General features: G+C 37.5%; 3 protein-coding genes across 7 annotated transcripts; 2 read left to right on the top strand and 1 right to left on the bottom strand.

Moving 5' to 3' along the window:
- The first annotated feature begins 678 nt into the window (after positions 1–678).
- On the top strand, positions 679–6,410 carry LOC137836097 (ubiquitin receptor RAD23b-like). Of its 4 annotated transcripts, XR_011085193.1 has the most exons (13): positions 679–1,319; positions 1,500–1,661; positions 3,269–3,307; positions 3,401–3,462; positions 3,543–3,587; positions 4,138–4,315; positions 4,413–4,547; positions 4,618–4,680; positions 5,301–5,348; positions 5,432–5,541; positions 5,704–5,747; positions 5,827–5,905; positions 6,009–6,410. XR_011085193.1 is itself a non-coding variant. In XM_068644932.1 (12 exons), exons 1-12 carry the CDS (start codon positions 1,254–1,256, stop codon positions 6,123–6,125), a joined length of 1,104 nt encoding a protein of 367 aa, XP_068501033.1. In that variant the 5' UTR covers positions 679–1,253; the 3' UTR covers positions 6,126–6,410. The 4 variants fall into 4 exon arrangements, 3 of the variants coding, with proteins under 3 accessions (XP_068501033.1, XP_068501035.1, XP_068501034.1); XM_068644932.1 differs by lacking the exon at positions 5,704–5,747; XM_068644933.1 differs by lacking the exon at positions 5,704–5,747 and having other exon boundaries at positions 1,128–1,323.
- Positions 6,411–6,971: 561 nt separating this feature from the next.
- On the bottom strand, positions 6,972–9,516 carry LOC137836096 (protein FAR1-RELATED SEQUENCE 6-like). Its single transcript, XM_068644931.1, has one exon. It carries the CDS (start codon positions 9,024–9,026, stop codon positions 7,044–7,046), a length of 1,983 nt encoding a protein of 660 aa, XP_068501032.1. The 5' UTR covers positions 9,027–9,516; the 3' UTR covers positions 6,972–7,043.
- A 5,506-nt stretch (positions 9,517–15,022) lies between these two features.
- Positions 15,023–17,541, top strand: LOC137836095 (tubby-like protein 8). Of its 2 annotated transcripts, none has more exons than XM_068644930.1 (9): positions 15,023–15,567; positions 15,668–15,782; positions 15,933–16,109; positions 16,207–16,262; positions 16,352–16,448; positions 16,539–16,628; positions 16,719–16,811; positions 16,902–16,969; positions 17,069–17,541. In XM_068644930.1, the coding sequence occupies exons 1-9, from the start codon at positions 15,230–15,232 to the stop codon at positions 17,142–17,144; spliced, it is 1,110 nt and encodes a 369-aa protein (XP_068501031.1). In that variant the 5' UTR covers positions 15,023–15,229; the 3' UTR covers positions 17,145–17,541. The 2 variants fall into 2 exon arrangements, with proteins under 2 accessions (XP_068501031.1, XP_068501030.1); XM_068644929.1 differs by having other exon boundaries at positions 15,104–15,567; positions 16,349–16,448.
- The last annotated feature ends 217 nt before the right edge of the window (positions 17,542–17,758 follow it).

The raw sequence follows: 17,758 nt of genomic DNA, 5'->3' as shown, positions 1-17,758 counted from the left end.
GCTGTTTACCTGCACCACCGATATATTACTCTGTTTCTGGGATTCTGCCAGAAGGGGTTTCACGAGTTTGGCTCTCACCACGCCGTTGGGGTTGGCGGCGGACACTAAGGTGACGTCGCCATTGTTGATCTTCAGGAGCACTCCCTGGTCCTGGGACAGCGTGGTGACGTTGATGGTTTGATTCTGGGGAACATCCAGGTAGGCCAGCGCCACGTGGAGGCTCAAGATGGTCTTAATGTGGTGGAGTGATTTCCCAGAGAGTGGGGCAATGGCAGTGTTATCCACCGCGAACACCGTTGCGGTCTGCCGGGCGTTTATTGCGGCGGCGAGGTGCGTTCGTGTGAGGTAGTTGGAGAAGGAAGAGTAAGCGGGATATTCCGACAAGATTTTGGTTATGTCGAAAGCCGCCACAGGGCAGGGCTCGAGCATTGCAATGGAGAGAAGCAGCAGCATTGTCCAGTAGGACCGACACGAAGTTGTCCTGAACATCATCATCGTTGTTTTTGTTCTTGTTCTTGTTTTTTTGTTCCTCAGGTCCCTGGAAGCATGCATTCAAACATGACAGTCTCCAACCAGCCAACACACTGTGACATGTCTTATAAACAGAGTTGAGATCCGTATCTCAAGTACTCTGATCTGTTCCACCTCTTTTTCAGCAACTTTACTCTCTCTTCATATTACTTCTTCATTCTCTTCATCCTCCACCATCCATTCATCTTACTATTTTCATTTCTCTCTAACAAATCAGAACATAATCTAATCACGCAAATCAGAACATATCACACTTCAATCCTTTCGATCTTCTTTTTTATTTTAGGATCATTTTCTTCACACTTCTACACTTATTTAAGACCTTTTTCTTTCATTCTCTCCACCACTTTATTTTTATTTAAAAATCAAATCATTTTCATCAAGCTAAATCTGTTAATATTCATTAATGAGTACAGAAAATTTCAAAAACGCTATCATAAAATTAAAGAAGTATAACTATTTTAAAAATTAAATTAACACAAATTAAAAAAACTAGTTGGTTTTTTTAAAAAGAAGTTACATCTTTTATATTTTTCTACTTGAATCTTTTCTTTTACACAACAAGTGAATAAACGAGTGGGAGTATCATCTAAGGCGTAAAAAGAAAAAAAGAAAAAAAAGTAGAAAAAAGGAAAAGAAAAAAGCGTTGGTTTGTGGGAGTGAGTGAGAGGGTAAACTCTAGGGTTTGGCGGGGCGGTGTTGACGATCGACGGCGAGGAGGCATGAAGCTCACCGTGAAAACTTTGAAAGGCAGCCATTTCGAAATCAGGGTTCAGCCCTCAGACACTGTTAGTAATATCTCTCATTCCAATTTCTCCTTTACCTGCACCATTACATTTCTGGTGTTTTTTCTATCCAAAGTACGACTACAATGCTTTATAATGTCAAGCTGCTACTATTACATGAAGGGTCATTCAAATTTTTTTCTTTGTTAGCTGACATTGCCCTACTATTCATTTCCCCCTCAGATTATGGCTGTCAAGAAAAATATTGAAGATGTACAAGGCAAAGATAATTACCCATGTGGACAGCAATTGCTGATTCACAATGGTAAGGTTTTGAAAGATGAAACTACATTAGCAGACAATAAGGTCTCTGAGGATGGCTTTCTTGTTGTAATGCTTAGTAAGGTATATTTCCTTAATGACAAATTCTGTTAAAATAGTATTATCATTGATTTTTAGAAAAAAAATCAATAAGAACTTCATCTGAGCTGCGTTCTGAACTGCAATGATGTGATGAGAATGACTCTGAACATGCCTCAAACGGTTGTTGTGTTGGAATCCTTCTTCCTCTAAGGTTATATAGTAGGTGGAGCGTGGGAAGGGTGTGTGTGCTTCTCATGGCACTCCATTAAGTTGGCATGATAGTTTAGGGGTTAGTTGATGATTACGTGGGTGGTGGAAGGTGTTTGCCCTGAATTTATAGGAAGTGAGGTGTTTATAATCACCCAACAAATAATGATTTAAAGTACTGCTGATTGGGATAAGTCAGTGCATCTTGAATGGCCATTTGAACTGGTTGAGGGATTGTGAGGTTTGAGGAGGCTGCCTAGAGCATAACTGAATAGATTGGGTTGTTTGGTGTGAATAATGTGCTAGGTTGATTTAGCTTGGTCCTAGGTTGAGTATCCACCATCTTCACTTCCGGTAGATCAAAATGAGCCAAACATGACTGATTAACTCAATTAAAATGTTAGTTAAATTAATGATTATATTATTCTGTTTGGATTATTTAATAATTAGTATATAAAAAAAATTGAATAAGAGATTGATAGTTTTTTAAGCTTTAGATCTTGTATCTACGCAGTAGAAGTGGAATTGAATTTAGATTTTGAATTATACTTCCATAGTAGTTAATGGCCATGTGAAGTGGCCATACACCGCTATACAGACACGACTGAGTTTTGGTTTGGTGAAGTGGTTGGAGTGGCCACGATCCTGGTGCAGCAGAGCAGCAATCCTGCTCTTAGAGCAGTTTCTTGTCCGTGGCACTGAAGATGTCATTTTCTCTTTCCGCTCTCTCTGTCTTTTCTCCTTCCCTGCCGTTCCACACTATCACGCAGTCAAGCCATTGGCGATGATTTTACTAATGTGCTCCCATCTCACATTATTTTATTGTTCTATTTGTCTTCATTTATGATCAGTCACATACACAGATGTTGATATTGGTGCATTTTTTTTAATTAAAGATATTAATAAATATATTCTTGCAAGCATTTGTTTGAGAAAGAAAAGTTAAAATAATATTTATTATATTAAAAACTATATGTTTCTAAATAATATGCAGCACTATGATATTTTCTATAAAAAAATACTATTAAACAGTTTCTGAACGATCTAATGATTATTTTAATTTTTCAGAACTTTTGTCACCATAATGGTGAATATGATGATAATTTAAGTTTTTAAAGAACCAATTTAATTTAAGTTAAACTTTGATAGACTATTTTGGTAATAAAACCTTTAAGTCTAATATAATGAAATTTTAAGCAAAAGTAGTTTAGATTTTTCACCTTTCTAGATTGTAATGGAAGTTATGTGTGTTATGACATTCTTGTTGACAATATGTGAAAGCATTAGATGTTTGATTTTTGTCCATGTTATGTTTGATAAACCTAATTCCATGTTCATTTTTGTCCTTTCAATAGTTACCTTTTCTTATGCTTCGGTATGTTTTGTTTATGATTCCTTTTTACTTCTGTAAGCATTCTTTTTCCATGTTTCTTCAATTGCAGAGTAAAACCTCGGGATCTGCTGGTACTTCATCAAGTCAGGCATGCTCCTTGCTCATTTTATTTCTTCTTTTTGGCATTTGAGTTTTATTTCTTTTTCCTTTGTATGAGCTGGTGATTGGGCATGTGTGACAGCTTGCTAGCAACCCACCTACAACTGTATCAACACCAAATTCCCCGTCTCTAGTTCAAACCCAGTGAGTTTATCTGAAATAGCTTTTTATGTGGTTGTTTTTGTATCAACTGAATTTTTTTTCCTAACTTACTGGTTATGCAGATCTACAAACAACAATGCACCTGCAAGAGATGTCACAACTACGGAGTATGACTTTTATCTCTAATGTTGCCTGAATAATATACTGCTCTTTATGCCTTGATGTTCCTTTAAGAGGTTTCCGTCTAATGTAGGTTGATAATGAGGGATCCTTTTCATTTATTGTAATAAATTCAAGAGGTAAAATGCATGTGTAGTAATCTGAATTTGGTCTGATGCTGCTGATTTGGCCGACCTGATTACTTTGGGTAACTCAAACCCTAACTTGCTCAAATAGATCGATGTGGTGCACAATCCTTTGATTTCACGTACAATCGTGTGACCCCGTTTTAATCGACACTTCTCCCAATTGACTGTGCGACCCCGCTTTAGTTGACGCTTCTCCTGATCCACTTGCTGATCACCACATTGCGTCTCCCTTACTCACACGATTGCATGATTATACTTGCACACTTAACAATATTGCTCGTAATTATAGTTATGTACTAAATTAATATAACATCACCCTCTTGTTTCAATTAACAAATTGAGTTGTCTGCCATTTTCCCATTTCCTGTAATCAAGTCTTCTGAAAAACCATTTGGTATCATTTTTTCAGTGTCACTACGGATACTTATGGCCTGTCTGCTTCAAATTTAGTTGCTGGTAGTAATCTTGAGCAGACTATTCAGCATATTATGGACATGGGTGGTGGCAGTTGGGACAGAGATACAGTTAGTCGTGCCCTCCGAGCAGCTTACAATAACCCAGAGCGTGCTGTGGACTACCTGTATTCTGTATGCATAAAGTGCTCATTGTAGAATTTACTGCATACATTTTCTGCTGTAACTTCTTTTGGTTTTAGCATTTGTTTATTTTGTTTTTTGTTTGCAGGGAATTCCTGAAGCCGCAGAAATTGCTGTGCCAGCTGCTCCTTACCCAGATAGTCGGACAACTGAAACAGGTGGGGTCACTGCCGGAGCTGTTCCTGGGGTCCCTAACTCATCTCCCTTGAATATGTTTCCACAGGTAAACCTTGTCTTTACATTTTATGCTGTTAGCTTTTGAGCTTTATTTTAAGTAGATATACCTTTTTCAGGAGGCTATTTCTGGTGTTGGAGCTGGAATTGGGTCGCTTGACTTTCTTAGAAACAATCCCCAGGTGGTTTTTGGTTCTGTAAATTGCTTTGCTCTTAACGTTAGTAAACATTTATGTTCTGCATATCCTTGTTGCAAGAAATAGTTTTAGTATCTTGAACTTTCTACACTAAATATCTGGGATTATAATACCATGAATACTTTTAAAGAGTTGGATTTAAGCCTCACCTTACAATCCAATTTTATGAGATTGAGTAATGTTTAAATTCCATTTTCTTAAGAAATACAATTAACCCTGTGGAAATTGAAATATAAATTTGGACCATCAGGTTGGCTTATCCCCCGTCCCTCAATTGGTAATATGTTTGAAAAAAAAAACGAAGCATAAAGAACTTCATGAAAGTAAACAATAAATTTGATGTTGTGTTTTTATTTCATTTTGTCATAATTTTAGCTTATATGAAAAGTGCAGTGACATTAAGCAAAATAGTTGTCGTTGGGTTCTCTTGTGTGTTAATACTGTGTTTGTATGATGGGAGCTATTTGGAAATGTAATATGAATTTGCTTATGTTTAATCAATATAATGCAGGGTTGGCATTTTAGTATTGCAATTGGTTTGTTATTCTTATCTTGCTTCTAGCTTTAAATTGTTTTAGTAACCGTGTCTTTGTTTGCGTTATTAGTTTCAAGTATTGAGATCAATGGTGCAATCCAATCCACAAATTCTGCAGGTATCTAATTAACTATTTTCTCAATCATCAAATACCTGATGAAGTAGTCACTTTTTAATGTCTTACGAAGATTTCTATTGCAGCCTGTACTTCAGGAGCTTGGAAAGCAGAATCCTGGTCTCTTAAGAGTAATTCAAGAACATCATGCTGAGTTTCTGCAGTTGATTAATGAACCTATTGAGGGTTCAGAAGGGTGAGTGTACTGCTCGCCATATGTGGTATCTGCTTGGCAATTTTATTTTCACCGTGTTTTACTAACATCGATACTTTGTAATGTCTGTTTCATCATTTGCTATTCAATTGGTTTTAGTCTTTTGCCATTTTGTGACATGAAAGTAACCTTTTGACTCGTCAGCTTGATGCCCTATCCAGGAATCATTTTTGACACGCGACATTGAAGTACTAGTTTATTATCTTCACCAGAATATGTATTCTCAGAAATTTTTTATTTAAAAATGTAACCCATTTCTTTTACTAGTGATATATTTGATCAACCTGAGCAAGACATGCCTCATGCTATCAATGTGACGCCAGCTGAGCAGGAGGCAATTGGAAGGGTATGTCTTAAATATGTTAAGTCTGATATTTTCTCTTTTCATTTCCACTGACGTATCCATTAGCTTCATTTCTGCTGATTGGTTTTACTTATGATACATATAGCTTGAAGCTATGGGATTTGATAGAGCCTCAGTCATAGAGGCATTTTTAGCATGTGACCGTGACGAGCAATTGGCAGCCAACTACTTATTAGAAAATGCTGGAGATTTTGAGGATTAATTCACTAACCTACATTAATTTGGGGGCTGTTGCATTTTTTTTCCCTTTGATAATGTCTTGGGAAATTTACGAAGGTATAGTTTTAGATTGGGTTTGACGTATTTAACCGGGACAATGGACAATTAGTCTTGATTTTAGAATGGTTAGTTTATTCAACAGTGTTTCTAGTTATCTTCCTCGATGAAATAGCAAAAAGCTCTAATTGTAAGTTGATTTATTGCCACCAAAGCTAGATTTCTGTATTGCAGTAGATTCTGGTATAGCTATTTTGGTTGTGTTTGCCCATTACCCTCTCCTTTTTTTATTTGCTTTATATTTGGGTAGGGAAAAAGAGGTGAACAGAAACCATTGTTAGCATCACGATATTTGGTTCTAGTACTGTTGTTCCTTATTTGTTGACATGTGTCGTTAATAACATACAACTGCAATGACAATGATATCGTGAGAACCTAACAAATTTATACAGCTATTTTACTGATCTTCCTTTTTCTTTACACATTTACTAAAATTTATTTTTTTAATGACTCCATTATTTTTAAAACAGATTGTTACGTGGGTTATGTGATTGTCAAAATATATTTAATATATAATTTTAATTCTTCATTTATGATTTATTGAATGTTCGAGAAAATCAGATATGCAAATGTGTAGTTTATACTTGTCATATCCTCTCGTCTCCGTCTCTTCGATTGCTCTTAATAATTCATAGGTTTAATAAATCAAGTTTCTTACACGCAGATAAAATGTTAATAATTTTTTCCTTCAGTGGAATCTTGAATTCTCTCACCTTCACTAGAAAGTTTTAATGATAAATTATTCATTTTATTTTGTCGATAGAAAAAATGATTAAGTTGGAGGAACCAAATATTGGCGTGAAAAGATTACAATATGAAGTCTCAAATATAGAATGTGGATGGCCTAGTTATTCGGACATGAATTCTTGTACATTAGTTTGTGAGGATCCTCAACGTTTAGAATATGAAGCTTCCTCAATATATTCTCCATTGCTTGTAGTGCAGTCCTGTAATGATCATCAGATTTCTTACCTTCCTCTACAACCTTTACAATCTGTTTGTACAAATGATCATACCTATGAACTGGATTACTGATATCAATGCCACTGCAGTTGTGATCATAAACGCTGCCACGCTTCATATCTTTTCTCCACCGCGAAACAATGTACTGAGCTGGGATCTCTTTTATCCCATTTTGGCTCAAAATAAATAAAGCATGCCTGCACAACCAACCTCTGAAATTGAACAGACCACAGATGCAAAACACCTCCATTTCAGGTTCATTATAACACACCTCATAATCTCTTGCACCTCTCTGATTTCCCTCAACTTCAACTTGTTCTTCCACAATGTAGGTGATGACCGCTCCATCAACATTTATCTGTCTGGAGTTAAAGCAAGAAAACATCCCTTCCACTTCCCTTTCAAACATTCTTAATATTTCATTGGTATATAACTTTGAAACCTGCAACTCAAAGTAAGACCTCGATTTTGGAACAAAGCTGCAAGATTTTGAATCCAAATCTGCCAAAGCTTCAAGTTGTCGCTTTGTCTGTAAAGTCTGATCATATTTTTCTAAAAATTCTTTCAGAGAAGTCTGTTCATCGAGGCACCCCTCAAAGAAAAATGATACAACATCACTTTGTGGAATTGAAAATATTCCTGCCAAGAAGATTTCCTTCAGATAAACTGGAGCCCACCGTTTACGTTCCTCGTATAAAGATTGGAGCCATTTATTGCCTCTAATTTCGTTGCTTTTCATCATGTCCTCCCAAGTTGCTTCAAATTCCTCAGCCCTTAGAGAGGAATACACTGCTCTGCTCAAAACTGCACTGATTGCTTCATACTGTACGCAGGCTCCCAGCTTTTCTGGAACTTTTTGCATGATATTAAACAAACAAAGGCAGTGTGTAGATCTTGGAAAGACATCAGCAACCACAGTTTGCAAGATTCCACATTGGTGGGTAATGATAACTTGTGGAGGGCGTCCCAAGATACATGTAAGCCACGCTCTGAACAGCCAAGTGTATGATTCAACCGTATCACTAGCAAGGAGTCCACACCCAAACAAGATAGATTGTTTATGGTGGTTTATCCCAAGGAACATAACCAGGGGAACTTGATATGCACCGTTCAAACATGCTGTGTCAATGGCTACAACATCACTAAAATAACTGTATGCCACCCTGGACTTTGCATCAGCCCAGAACAAATTCCTGAAACATCCCCTCTCATTCACATCGACCACATAGAAGAAATCTGGATCTGCCAGTTGCTGGTGACTGAAAAAGTTCAAAATTGCTTCAGCATCACCTTTCTTCAGCTTCAACTGAGTGTTGGAGTAGAGCCCTTTTGGGGATTCCCCTTCATCAGGATGCACACTAGAATCATCCTCAGCATCGACTATGACAGTTCGAAACATCCTAATTTTGTGAACCTGTTGAGTAGCAGCAGCAGCATCTAAGTGGAAGGTTCTTTTGGTGCCAAGAGCAACTTGCTTATGGGACTTGTAAAACTTGGCACTGGTGGGGTTGATCAAGTGGTTGTGGTCAAGCTCAACTTCAATAATTCTCCATCTTGTGGAATCCATCAACCTGAACTTGATCATAGCAGGACAACCAGTTCTGGTTTCGGGTCTGGGGCGATTAGCTTCGGTTCTTTTCTTGAAGCCTGCGCTGCTGCAGCTAAGTTTTGCTCTGTAACGTTCCTTAGTCTTGCGGTACCAGGTATTTGTGACCCTAACCCCAAATCCCTGTTCCTTGGCATACCAATTATAGAAGTAATAGACATCCTCGTAACTCTCAAATTCCATCCCAACCACAGGAGCAACAGGGGCATCGCCTTCTTCATCTCCTACACCCTCACTGTTCAGACAAACTATATCCATCCAAATCCAAATCCAACACAAACCCTAAACACCACACCCCTTCACACTACACCATTATTCTTCACTACAATTAACTACACTACACAAGAAACAACGCAATTACCTTGTTGTGATTACTTTCGACTTGGCAGATTCCACCTCACACCTTCATTTCAGGGATCCCAATTGCAATTTGGAGATTCCATTCCACACCACACCCTCTCCATTTTTCTTCCTTTTTCTTTTCAATTCACTTTCTGCTTCTGACCTAGTCCAATTGGAGTCAACTAAAACTAATTTGTATGCCCTTTTCATCTGCAATTTAAAATACAGGGTTCATAATTCCCTTAAAAAATGTTTTTTTTCTCTCATTTTTGAAGTTTTACTTTACCAAGCTATCATCTTGCTCACTCGCATATGTAACAAAAATATATCACGATTTCTAACACCAAAAATCACATCTTTAAAATTAAAAATTCAAGATTTTCTATAAAAAAAAAATACTTAATTGAATTCTAGATAAGTTTGTGAACCCTCGGATCAAATTTATTATGCATGCGGGTTTCAAGAACCGAGTTCGTTTTTTATGATAGTCATGAATGTTAAAAAAATGTCTTATTCGTAAGGTTTGTAGAGTTCATGGACCTATTCAAAAACCTGATGTGCAACAAATGGTTAATTTGTTGAACTAAGGTTGAATTATCTTAGCACTATTCCAACTCCACCTTTAACACAAACAATCCTTAACTAAATTTTAGTTATCTTCTAATCAAGAAGATTAGTTTGAGATGATTAATTTGTTGAATTAAGGTCAAATTATCTTAGCACTGTTCGAGTTTTATGATTAGCATTAACAATCATTAACTAAATTTTAGTTATTCAGAATGGCTTGGGATGAAATATTGAGACACTGGTTAATCATATCTAGAATAAAACAAGTAAAATTGACAGTATTAGATTCAATAAACCAAAAATTATGAAAACTCAACATTCTACCAATAATAATTTGTTTTCTATTTGAAAAAGTAACATAAAAAAGGTTCATAAAAGGTTTTCCTTTCTAATGGCAACACTTGTTAAACCTTTTCCCATATAGAATATACTATTTCTATTATTATATATTATAAATTACAAATTATAGGTGATGTAATAAAAACGAAAAGAAAAGTAAAAGTGTAAGCAAGCTTATGATATCATAATGAAAAGAAGACTAAATTTTGATTTTAGTTTCCTTTTAATATTTGGTTATATTTCTAGTCCTAGTACTTTTGTTGTAATTTTAGTTCTTAAAAAATTATGATTTTGATCAAATTTTTAAAATAAGCTTTTCTTTGTTTTTTATAGTTTGATTAATTAAATAAAATTTAATGAATACTTTATCCTCTACCGAAACTTGTGAAATTTCGGTATAATTTCTGTAATTTCATTCTGGGTCCGTATTGCGTTGAAAAAAATTCACACAAACACTTTCGTATGTTGTTTGCACCCAGGCAAGGAGGCACGTCCACAAACGAATCACAAAAGGAAGATACGGGGAAGAAAAGTCAGGATGTTTTGTTTTCGGAAAACCGGTTTTGTTCACTCTCGGTCTGGGACTTACTACGCCTTACTCCTTGGGTATTTTGGTCAGAAATTTTTACCAGACATTCGTCACTGTGTCTATTAAGTTTTGGCTGAGGTTTGAGTCCCAGATTCGTCCCACATGATTGACAATAAATTTTGTATTCGTCAATGCCAGGGCTGAAAAGAAGGTTCGTTTGTGTGTAAAACTGTTTGATTTTTTTCGTGGGTGAATACTCGTCCGTTTGACCTGAAATTTGTCGCGTTTTGTCCCAAATTCAGTGGAGATTCTTGGGTGGAATTTCAGGAAAAAACTATTCCGGGAGAATTTTTTAGAAATTTTGTGCAAACCAAGGCTTTCCTCTACCGAAACTTGTAAAATTTCGGCCTAATTTCTACAATTTCATTCTGGGTCCGTATTGCGCTGAAAAAAATTCACACAAGCACTTTCGTATGTTGTTTGCACCCAGGCAAGGAGGCACGTTCATAAACGAATCACAAAAGGAAGATACGGGGAAGAAAAGCCAGGACGTTTTGTTTTCGGAAAACCGGATTTGTTCACTCTCGGTCTAGGACTTACTACGCCTTACTCCTTGGGTATTTTGGTCTGGAATTTTTACCAGACATTCGTCACTGTGTCTATTGAGTTTTGGCTGAGGTTTGAGCCCCAGATTCGTCCCACAAGATTGGCATTAAATTTTTTATTCGTCACTGCCAGGGCTGAAAGGAAGGTTCGTTTGTGTGTGAAACTGTTTGATTTTTTTCGTGGGTGAATACTCGTCCGTTTGACCTGAAATTTGTCGCGTTTTGTCCCAAATTCAGTGGAGATTCTTGGGTGGAATTTCAGGAAAAACTATTCTGGGAGAATTTTTTAGAAATTTTGTGCAAACCAAGGCTATCCTCTATCGAAACTTGTGAAATTCCGGCCTAATTTATGCAATTTCATTCTGGGTCCGTATTGCGCTGAAAAAAATTCACACAAGCACTTTCGTATGTTGTTTTCACCCAGGCAAGGAGGCACGTCCAGAAACGAATCACAAAAGGAAGATACGGGGAAGAAAAGTCAGGACGCTTTGTTTTCGGAAAACCGGTTTCGTTCACTCTCGGTATGGGACTTACTACGCCTTACTCCTTGGGTATTTTTGTCTGAAATTTTTACCAGACATTCGTCACTGTGTCTATTGAGTTTTGGCTGAGGTTTGAGCCCCAGATTCGTCCCACAAGTTTGGATATAAATTTTTAATTCGTCACTGTCAAGGCTGAAAGGAAGGTTCGTTTGTGTGTGAAACTGTTTGATTTTTTTCGTGGGTGAATACTCGTCCATTTGACCTGAAATTTGTCGCGTTTTGTCCCAAATTCAGTGGATATTCTTGGGTGGAATTTCAGGAAAAAACTATTCTGGGAGAATTATTCAGAAGTTTTGTGCAAACCAAGGCTATCCTCAACCGAAACATGTGAAATTTCAGCCTAATTTCTGCAATTTCATTATGGGTCCGTGTTGCGTTGAAAAAAATTCACACAAGTATTTTCGTATGTTTTTTGCACCCAGGCAAGGAGGCACATCCATAAACGAATCACAAAAGGAAGATACGGGGAAGAAAAGTCAGGACGTTTTGTTTTCGGAAAACCGGTTTTGTTCACTCTCGGTATGGGACTTACTACGCCTTACTCCTTGGATATTTTGGTCTTGAATTTTTACCAGACATTCTTCACTGTGTCTATTGAGTTTTGGCTGAGGTTTGAGCCCCAGATTCGTCCCACAAGACTGGCAATAAAATTTTTATTCGTCACTGCCAGGGCTGAAAGGAAGGTTCGTTTGTGTGTGAAACTGTTTTATTTTTTTCGTGGGTGAATACTCGTCCGTTTGACCTGAAATTTGCCGCGTTTTGTCCCAAATTCAGTGGAGATTCTTGGGTGGAATTTCAGGAAAAACTATTCTGGGAGAATTTTTCAGAAATTTTGTGCAAACCAAGGCTATCCTGTACCGAAACTTGTGAAATTCCGGCCTAATTTATGCAATTTCATTTTGGGTCCGTATTGCGCTGAAAAAAATTCACACAAGCACTTTCGTATGTTGTTTGCACCCAGGCAAGGAGGCACGTCCAGAAACGAATCACAAAAGGAAGATACGGGGAAGAAAAGTCAGGACGCTTTGTTTTCGGAAAACCGGTTTCGTTCACTCTCGGTATGGGACTTACTATGCCTTACTCCTTGGGTATTTTTGTCTGAAATTTTTACCAGACATTCGTCACTGTGTCTATTGAGTTTTGGCTGAGGTTTGAGCCCCAGATTCGTCCCACAAGTTTGGATATAAATTTTTTATTCGTCACTGCCAGGGCTGAAAGGAAGGTTCGTTTGTGTGTGAAACTGTTTGATTTTTTTCGTGGGTGAATACTCGTCCGTTTGACCTGAAATTTGTCGCGTTTTGTCCCAAATTCAGTGGCGATTCTTGGGGTGAATATTTCAGGAAAAAACTATTCCGGGAGAATTTTTCAGAAATTTTGTGCAAACCAAGGCTATCTTCTACCAAAACTTGTGAAATTCCGGCCTAATTTATGCAATTTCATTCTGGGTCCGTATTGCGCTGAATAAAATTCACACAAGCACTTTCGTATGTTGTTTGCACCCAGGCAAGGAGGCACGTCCATAAACGAATCACAAAAGGAAGATACGGGGAAGAAAAGTCAGGACGTTTTGTTTTCGGAAAACCGGTTTTGTTCACTCTCGGTCTGGGACTTACTACGCCTTACTCCTTGTGTATTTTGGTCTGAAATTTTTACCAGACATTCGTCACTGTGTCTATTGAGTTTTGGCTGAGGTTTGAGCCCCAGATTCGTCCCACAAGATTGGCAATAAATTTTTTATTCGTCACTGCCATGGCTGAAAGGAAGGTTCGTTTGTGTGTGAAACTGTTTCATTTTTTTCGTGGGTGAATACTCGTCCGTTTGACCTGAAATTTGTTGTGTTTTGTCCCAAATTCAGTGGAGATTCTTGGGTGGAATTTCTGGAAAAAACTATTCCAGGATAAATTTTCAGAAATTTTGTGCAAACCAAGTCTATCCTCTACCGAAACTTGTGAAATTCCGGCCTAATTTCTGCAATTTCATTCTGGGTCCGTATTGCGCTGAAAAAAATTCACACAAGCACTTTCGAATGTTGTTTGCACCAGGAAAGGAGGCACGTCCATAAACGAATCCCAAAATGAAGATAGGGGGAAGAAAACCGAGGACGTTATGTTTTCGGAAAACCGGTTTTGTTCACTCTCGGTCTGGGACTTACTACGCCTTACTCCTTGGGTATTTTGGTCTGAATTTTTTACCACACATTCGTCACTGTGTCTATTGAGTTTTGGATGAGGTTTGAGCCCCAAATTCGTCCCACAAGATTGGCAATAAATTTTTTATTCGTCACTGCCAGGGCTGAAAGGAAGGTTCGTTTGTGTGTGAAACTGTTTGATTTTTTTCGTGGGTGAATACTCGTCCGTTTGACCTGAAATTTGTCGTGTTTTGTCTCAAATTCAGTGGAGATTCTTGGGTGGAATTTCAGGAAAAAACTATTCCGGGAGAATTTGTCAGAAATTTTGTGCAAACCAAGGCTATCCTGTACCGAAACTTGTGAAATTCCGGCCTAATTTCTGCAATTTCATTCTGGCTCCGTATTGCGCTGAAAAAAATTCACACAAGCACTTTTGTATGTTGTTTGCACCCAGGCAAGAAGGCACGTCCATAAACGAATCACAAAAGGAAGATACGGGGAAGAAAATCCAGGACGTTTTGTTTTCGGAAAACCGGTTTTGTTCACTCTCGGTCTGGGACTTACTACGCCTTACTCCTTGGGTATTTTGGTCTGAAATTTTTACCAGACATTCGTCACTGTGTCTATTGAGTTTTGGCTGAGGTTTGAGCCCTAGATTCGTCCCACAAGATTGACAATAAATTTTTTATTCGTCACTGCCAGGGCTGAAAGGAAGGTTCGTTTGTGTGTGAAACTTTTTGATTTTTTTCGTGGGTGAATACTCATCCGTTTGACCTGAAATTTGTCGCGTTTTGTCCCAAATTCAATGAAGATTCTTGGGTGGAATTTCAGGAAAAAACTATTCCGAAATTTTTTTTCAAAAATTTTGTGCAAACCAAGAATTATTCAATTAGATCAATATAAATAAACATATATACACAATTAAAAAATAAAAATTAAGAATTTTATAAAATTAAGAATCATAAATTAAAAACTGAAAGCAAACACGATTATAACTTAACCTAAAACAAAATTTAAATTCTTTGAACATTTTTTTGGGGAGCTATGCTGACACAAGAGTGGGTGGAAGTTTGAATTTTTTGTTCAAGTTTTGGATTTTTTTTCTGCACATACAAAAAAATGATGAAAGTTTGAATAGTAGAATAGTTACCGTTAGGCGTGAGTGGGTAGTAAAATAAAAATGGGGGAAAGAAAATAATAGTGCGTTTCCCAAAGCTTGATTTTGAAATTCAAACATGGTGAAGGGACCCACTGGCAGAGAGATTGAAACAATAATCTAGTATTTACCCAATTCATGATCATGGGTAGCTGTTACATCGTCCCTGTGTTGTGTTTGTGTTGTGTTTTGTGTGAAGATTGTTTCTTTTTCCTAATCTAAAATCTGGAACAACAATTGTGGAGTGGCAACGATGAAGAAGACGAATGAGTTTTCAGTCTCAACCACACGCACTTACAGTTCTCTCTATTTGAATCCTCTGAACCACCCCAGCCACTGCCGGAGCTACAGCTCCGACTATGTCCCCAAACCTCACTTTGAATTTCAGGATCACCACCCCGACAAGGAAAACCAAGATGCCAATGCCACCATGCCCAAGCCCTTCAGGTCTCTCTCCACTCACAGGGTCTTCAAGCCCTCTTCCCTTCAATTCTGCATGCAAATGAACAACCTTCAAACTTCCCTCAACATTTGGGACTACTCTGATTCCGAGTCAGCTCCTGCTTCCTCTTGGTCTACACTGCCCAACAAGTCACTCTCTCTTCTCTTTTCTTTTCTTTTCATTTCCCACTCTCGTTTTCATCTTACTTAACCACTATGCATGCGTGCATGCTGAATCAACAATGTGCAGGTACTTGATCTGTAGACCCTTGCCATTAGATGTTGGAAGGTGCACTTGCTTTATTCTCAAGGAGCCAACGCCCCATGGAATTTCAGGGGGCAATTTCTTCTCTCTTTATACCAATGTAATTCAACTCAACTACTCTGCTCATAATCATTTCTTTAGACTATGTGGTGGTATGAATTAGTACATTGTTGTGTATGGTCAATGTTCATTGCATTTTTTGGTTGCTGCTTCTCACTTGGGCAACACCATCATCACCGTTGAGTTGTAGGAAGGCCAGGGACGGCAGAATAGGAAACTTGCTGTTGCCCTCCACAAACGGCGGAATGGGAGGTCTTACTTCACCATTGCTCAGAAAGTAAAAGGACTACTCTCCCATTCTGATGATACTTTTCTTGGCACTGTAACAGCTAACCTCATCGGCTCAAAATACTACATTTGGGATCAGGTTCCCTTTCAAAACTAAGAGCTCATGTTTGTGAGTAGTAGAAAATGTTTGCAGTATTAGTGTTGATTTCAACCATCATTCTCTGTTTGATTATTAGGCGTATCGTCATAATTCCCGTGCTGAACAACCAAAGCCACCTCTTGCTGTTGTGAGGTAAGCCAATATCTTTTTCATCTTTCTCCATCCCCCCACCAACTCTCATTATCCTCTGCCTAAGTTCAAGACTTGGTTTTTCCTAGCAGCTACATACCTACCATAACAACATGTACAGGAAGTCACAGAAGCATGAGGGCATATGTACCCAAACATCAATATATGCCACTCAAGAACACAACCCAGGTTAACTATAAACATTCTATAATGTGTTGGGTCTTTTCCATCATCAATAATGCTTATGTATATGGTAAAAATGGGGTTCTTTTGGTACAGGTACAACATGTAAAAGGATTGCCAATGAAGTGGGAGGGAAAGCTGGACAAAGTCCATCAACTGTTCTCAAAGGCTCCACTTTACAACAAGGTATGTAGGAGTCTGAAAGGCAGTTTCTTTGTGTCTACAATCAGGCATATGCATCTGGACTTGATTTAATTTTTTATTGGTTTTTTTCAGATTTCAAAGCAATATGAGCTTGACTTTAGAGATAAAGGAAAGACGGGCCTCAAAATCCAAAGATCGGTTAAAAATTTTCAGCTAACTTTAGAGGTATGTGACTTTCTGTGGTGGTGAATCATACATTTGAAACTAAATGCAGACCAATAGACGATATAGCTGACTTGTCTTCACTGCGATCAGGAGAATGGGAGTCAGACGATACTGCAGCTAGGGAGGGCAGGAAAATCAAAATTCGTTATGGACTACAGGTATCACTGAAGCAAATATAGCTCAAAAACTTTTGTTATGGTAACCTAAATTCTGAATTTGGTTTGACAGCAATTACATTTTCCTCTGCAATTCCACAGGTACCCTTTGACAGGTTACCAGGCGTTTTGCATGTGCTTGGCTTCCATGGATGCAAAGCTTTGTTGCACAGTATAATGGGGAATTTCTGTTATCAAACTTGGTTCAATCTCTGAACTGCTAGGCAAACAAACACTAGTTAATAGATCGTGTCGTTTTCCAAAAGGAAATTGAATATTTTGCCGGATTTGTTTTTGTTGTATTTGGTATCTCCAAGATTCAGCTCGGAAGACAAAGATACCAGGTCATCAAATCCCGCAACAAAAGATTCCAATGTATAAATCGTTGTCCCACTTTTACGTCTCAACTTTCAAGTGTTCTAAACATGGCCAACGTTGTTTCTGAAGCATTAATGATTTATCTAATCTAATGCTGAAATCGTTGTCTCTGCTTTCAAGTGTTATTCTGAACTTGGCTAACTTTGTTTCTTAAGCTCGTACAATCCTAATGAAGCAGTTGCATGAGTTCAAAATCCTATTGGCTTCTCTCAGATGATAAGCAAAATTCTGAAAGAAAATTACATGGGCAACAATAATTAAATTATTTTATTTTAATGTTTCATATATTTTTTGCCTTTCATAAATAATAAATTAAGTAAACATAAGATTAACATCTATTTTAAATAGGTATATATTAAAATAAAATCTTTAAAAAGAAACATAAAAAAATATTATCTGTTATTAAATACATAT

This window comes from Phaseolus vulgaris, chromosome 5 (genome assembly GCF_000499845.2).
Source record: "Phaseolus vulgaris cultivar G19833 chromosome 5, P. vulgaris v2.0, whole genome shotgun sequence".
Classification (NCBI taxonomy): Eukaryota; Viridiplantae; Streptophyta; class Magnoliopsida; order Fabales; family Fabaceae; genus Phaseolus; species Phaseolus vulgaris.
Note: the sequence above shows the minus strand (reverse complement) of the source record. Positions and strands in the feature narration are given on the sequence as shown.

Excerpts from the sequence above, each read along its gene's own strand:
- LOC137836095 (XM_068644929.1), top strand. The coding sequence starts at position 15,230 with ATGAAGAAGACGAATGAGTTTTCAGTCTCAACCACACGCACTTACAGT. Across the intron at positions 16,110-16,206 it reads AATACTACATTTGGGATCAG|GCGTATCGTCATAATTCCCG; the intron begins GTTCCCTTTCAA and ends TTTGATTATTAG. Across the intron at positions 16,449-16,538 it reads CACTCAAGAACACAACCCAG|GTACAACATGTAAAAGGATT; the intron begins GTTAACTATAAA and ends CTTTTGGTACAG.
- LOC137836097 (XM_068644932.1), top strand. The coding sequence starts at position 1,254 with ATGAAGCTCACCGTGAAAACTTTGAAAGGCAGCCATTTCGAAATCAGG. Across the intron at positions 1,662-3,268 it reads TTGTTGTAATGCTTAGTAAG|AGTAAAACCTCGGGATCTGC; the intron begins GTATATTTCCTT and ends CTTCAATTGCAG. Across the intron at positions 3,308-3,400 it reads CTGGTACTTCATCAAGTCAG|CTTGCTAGCAACCCACCTAC; the intron begins GCATGCTCCTTG and ends CATGTGTGACAG.
- LOC137836096 (XM_068644931.1), bottom strand. The coding sequence starts at position 9,026 with ATGGATATAGTTTGTCTGAACAGTGAGGGTGTAGGAGATGAAGAAGGC.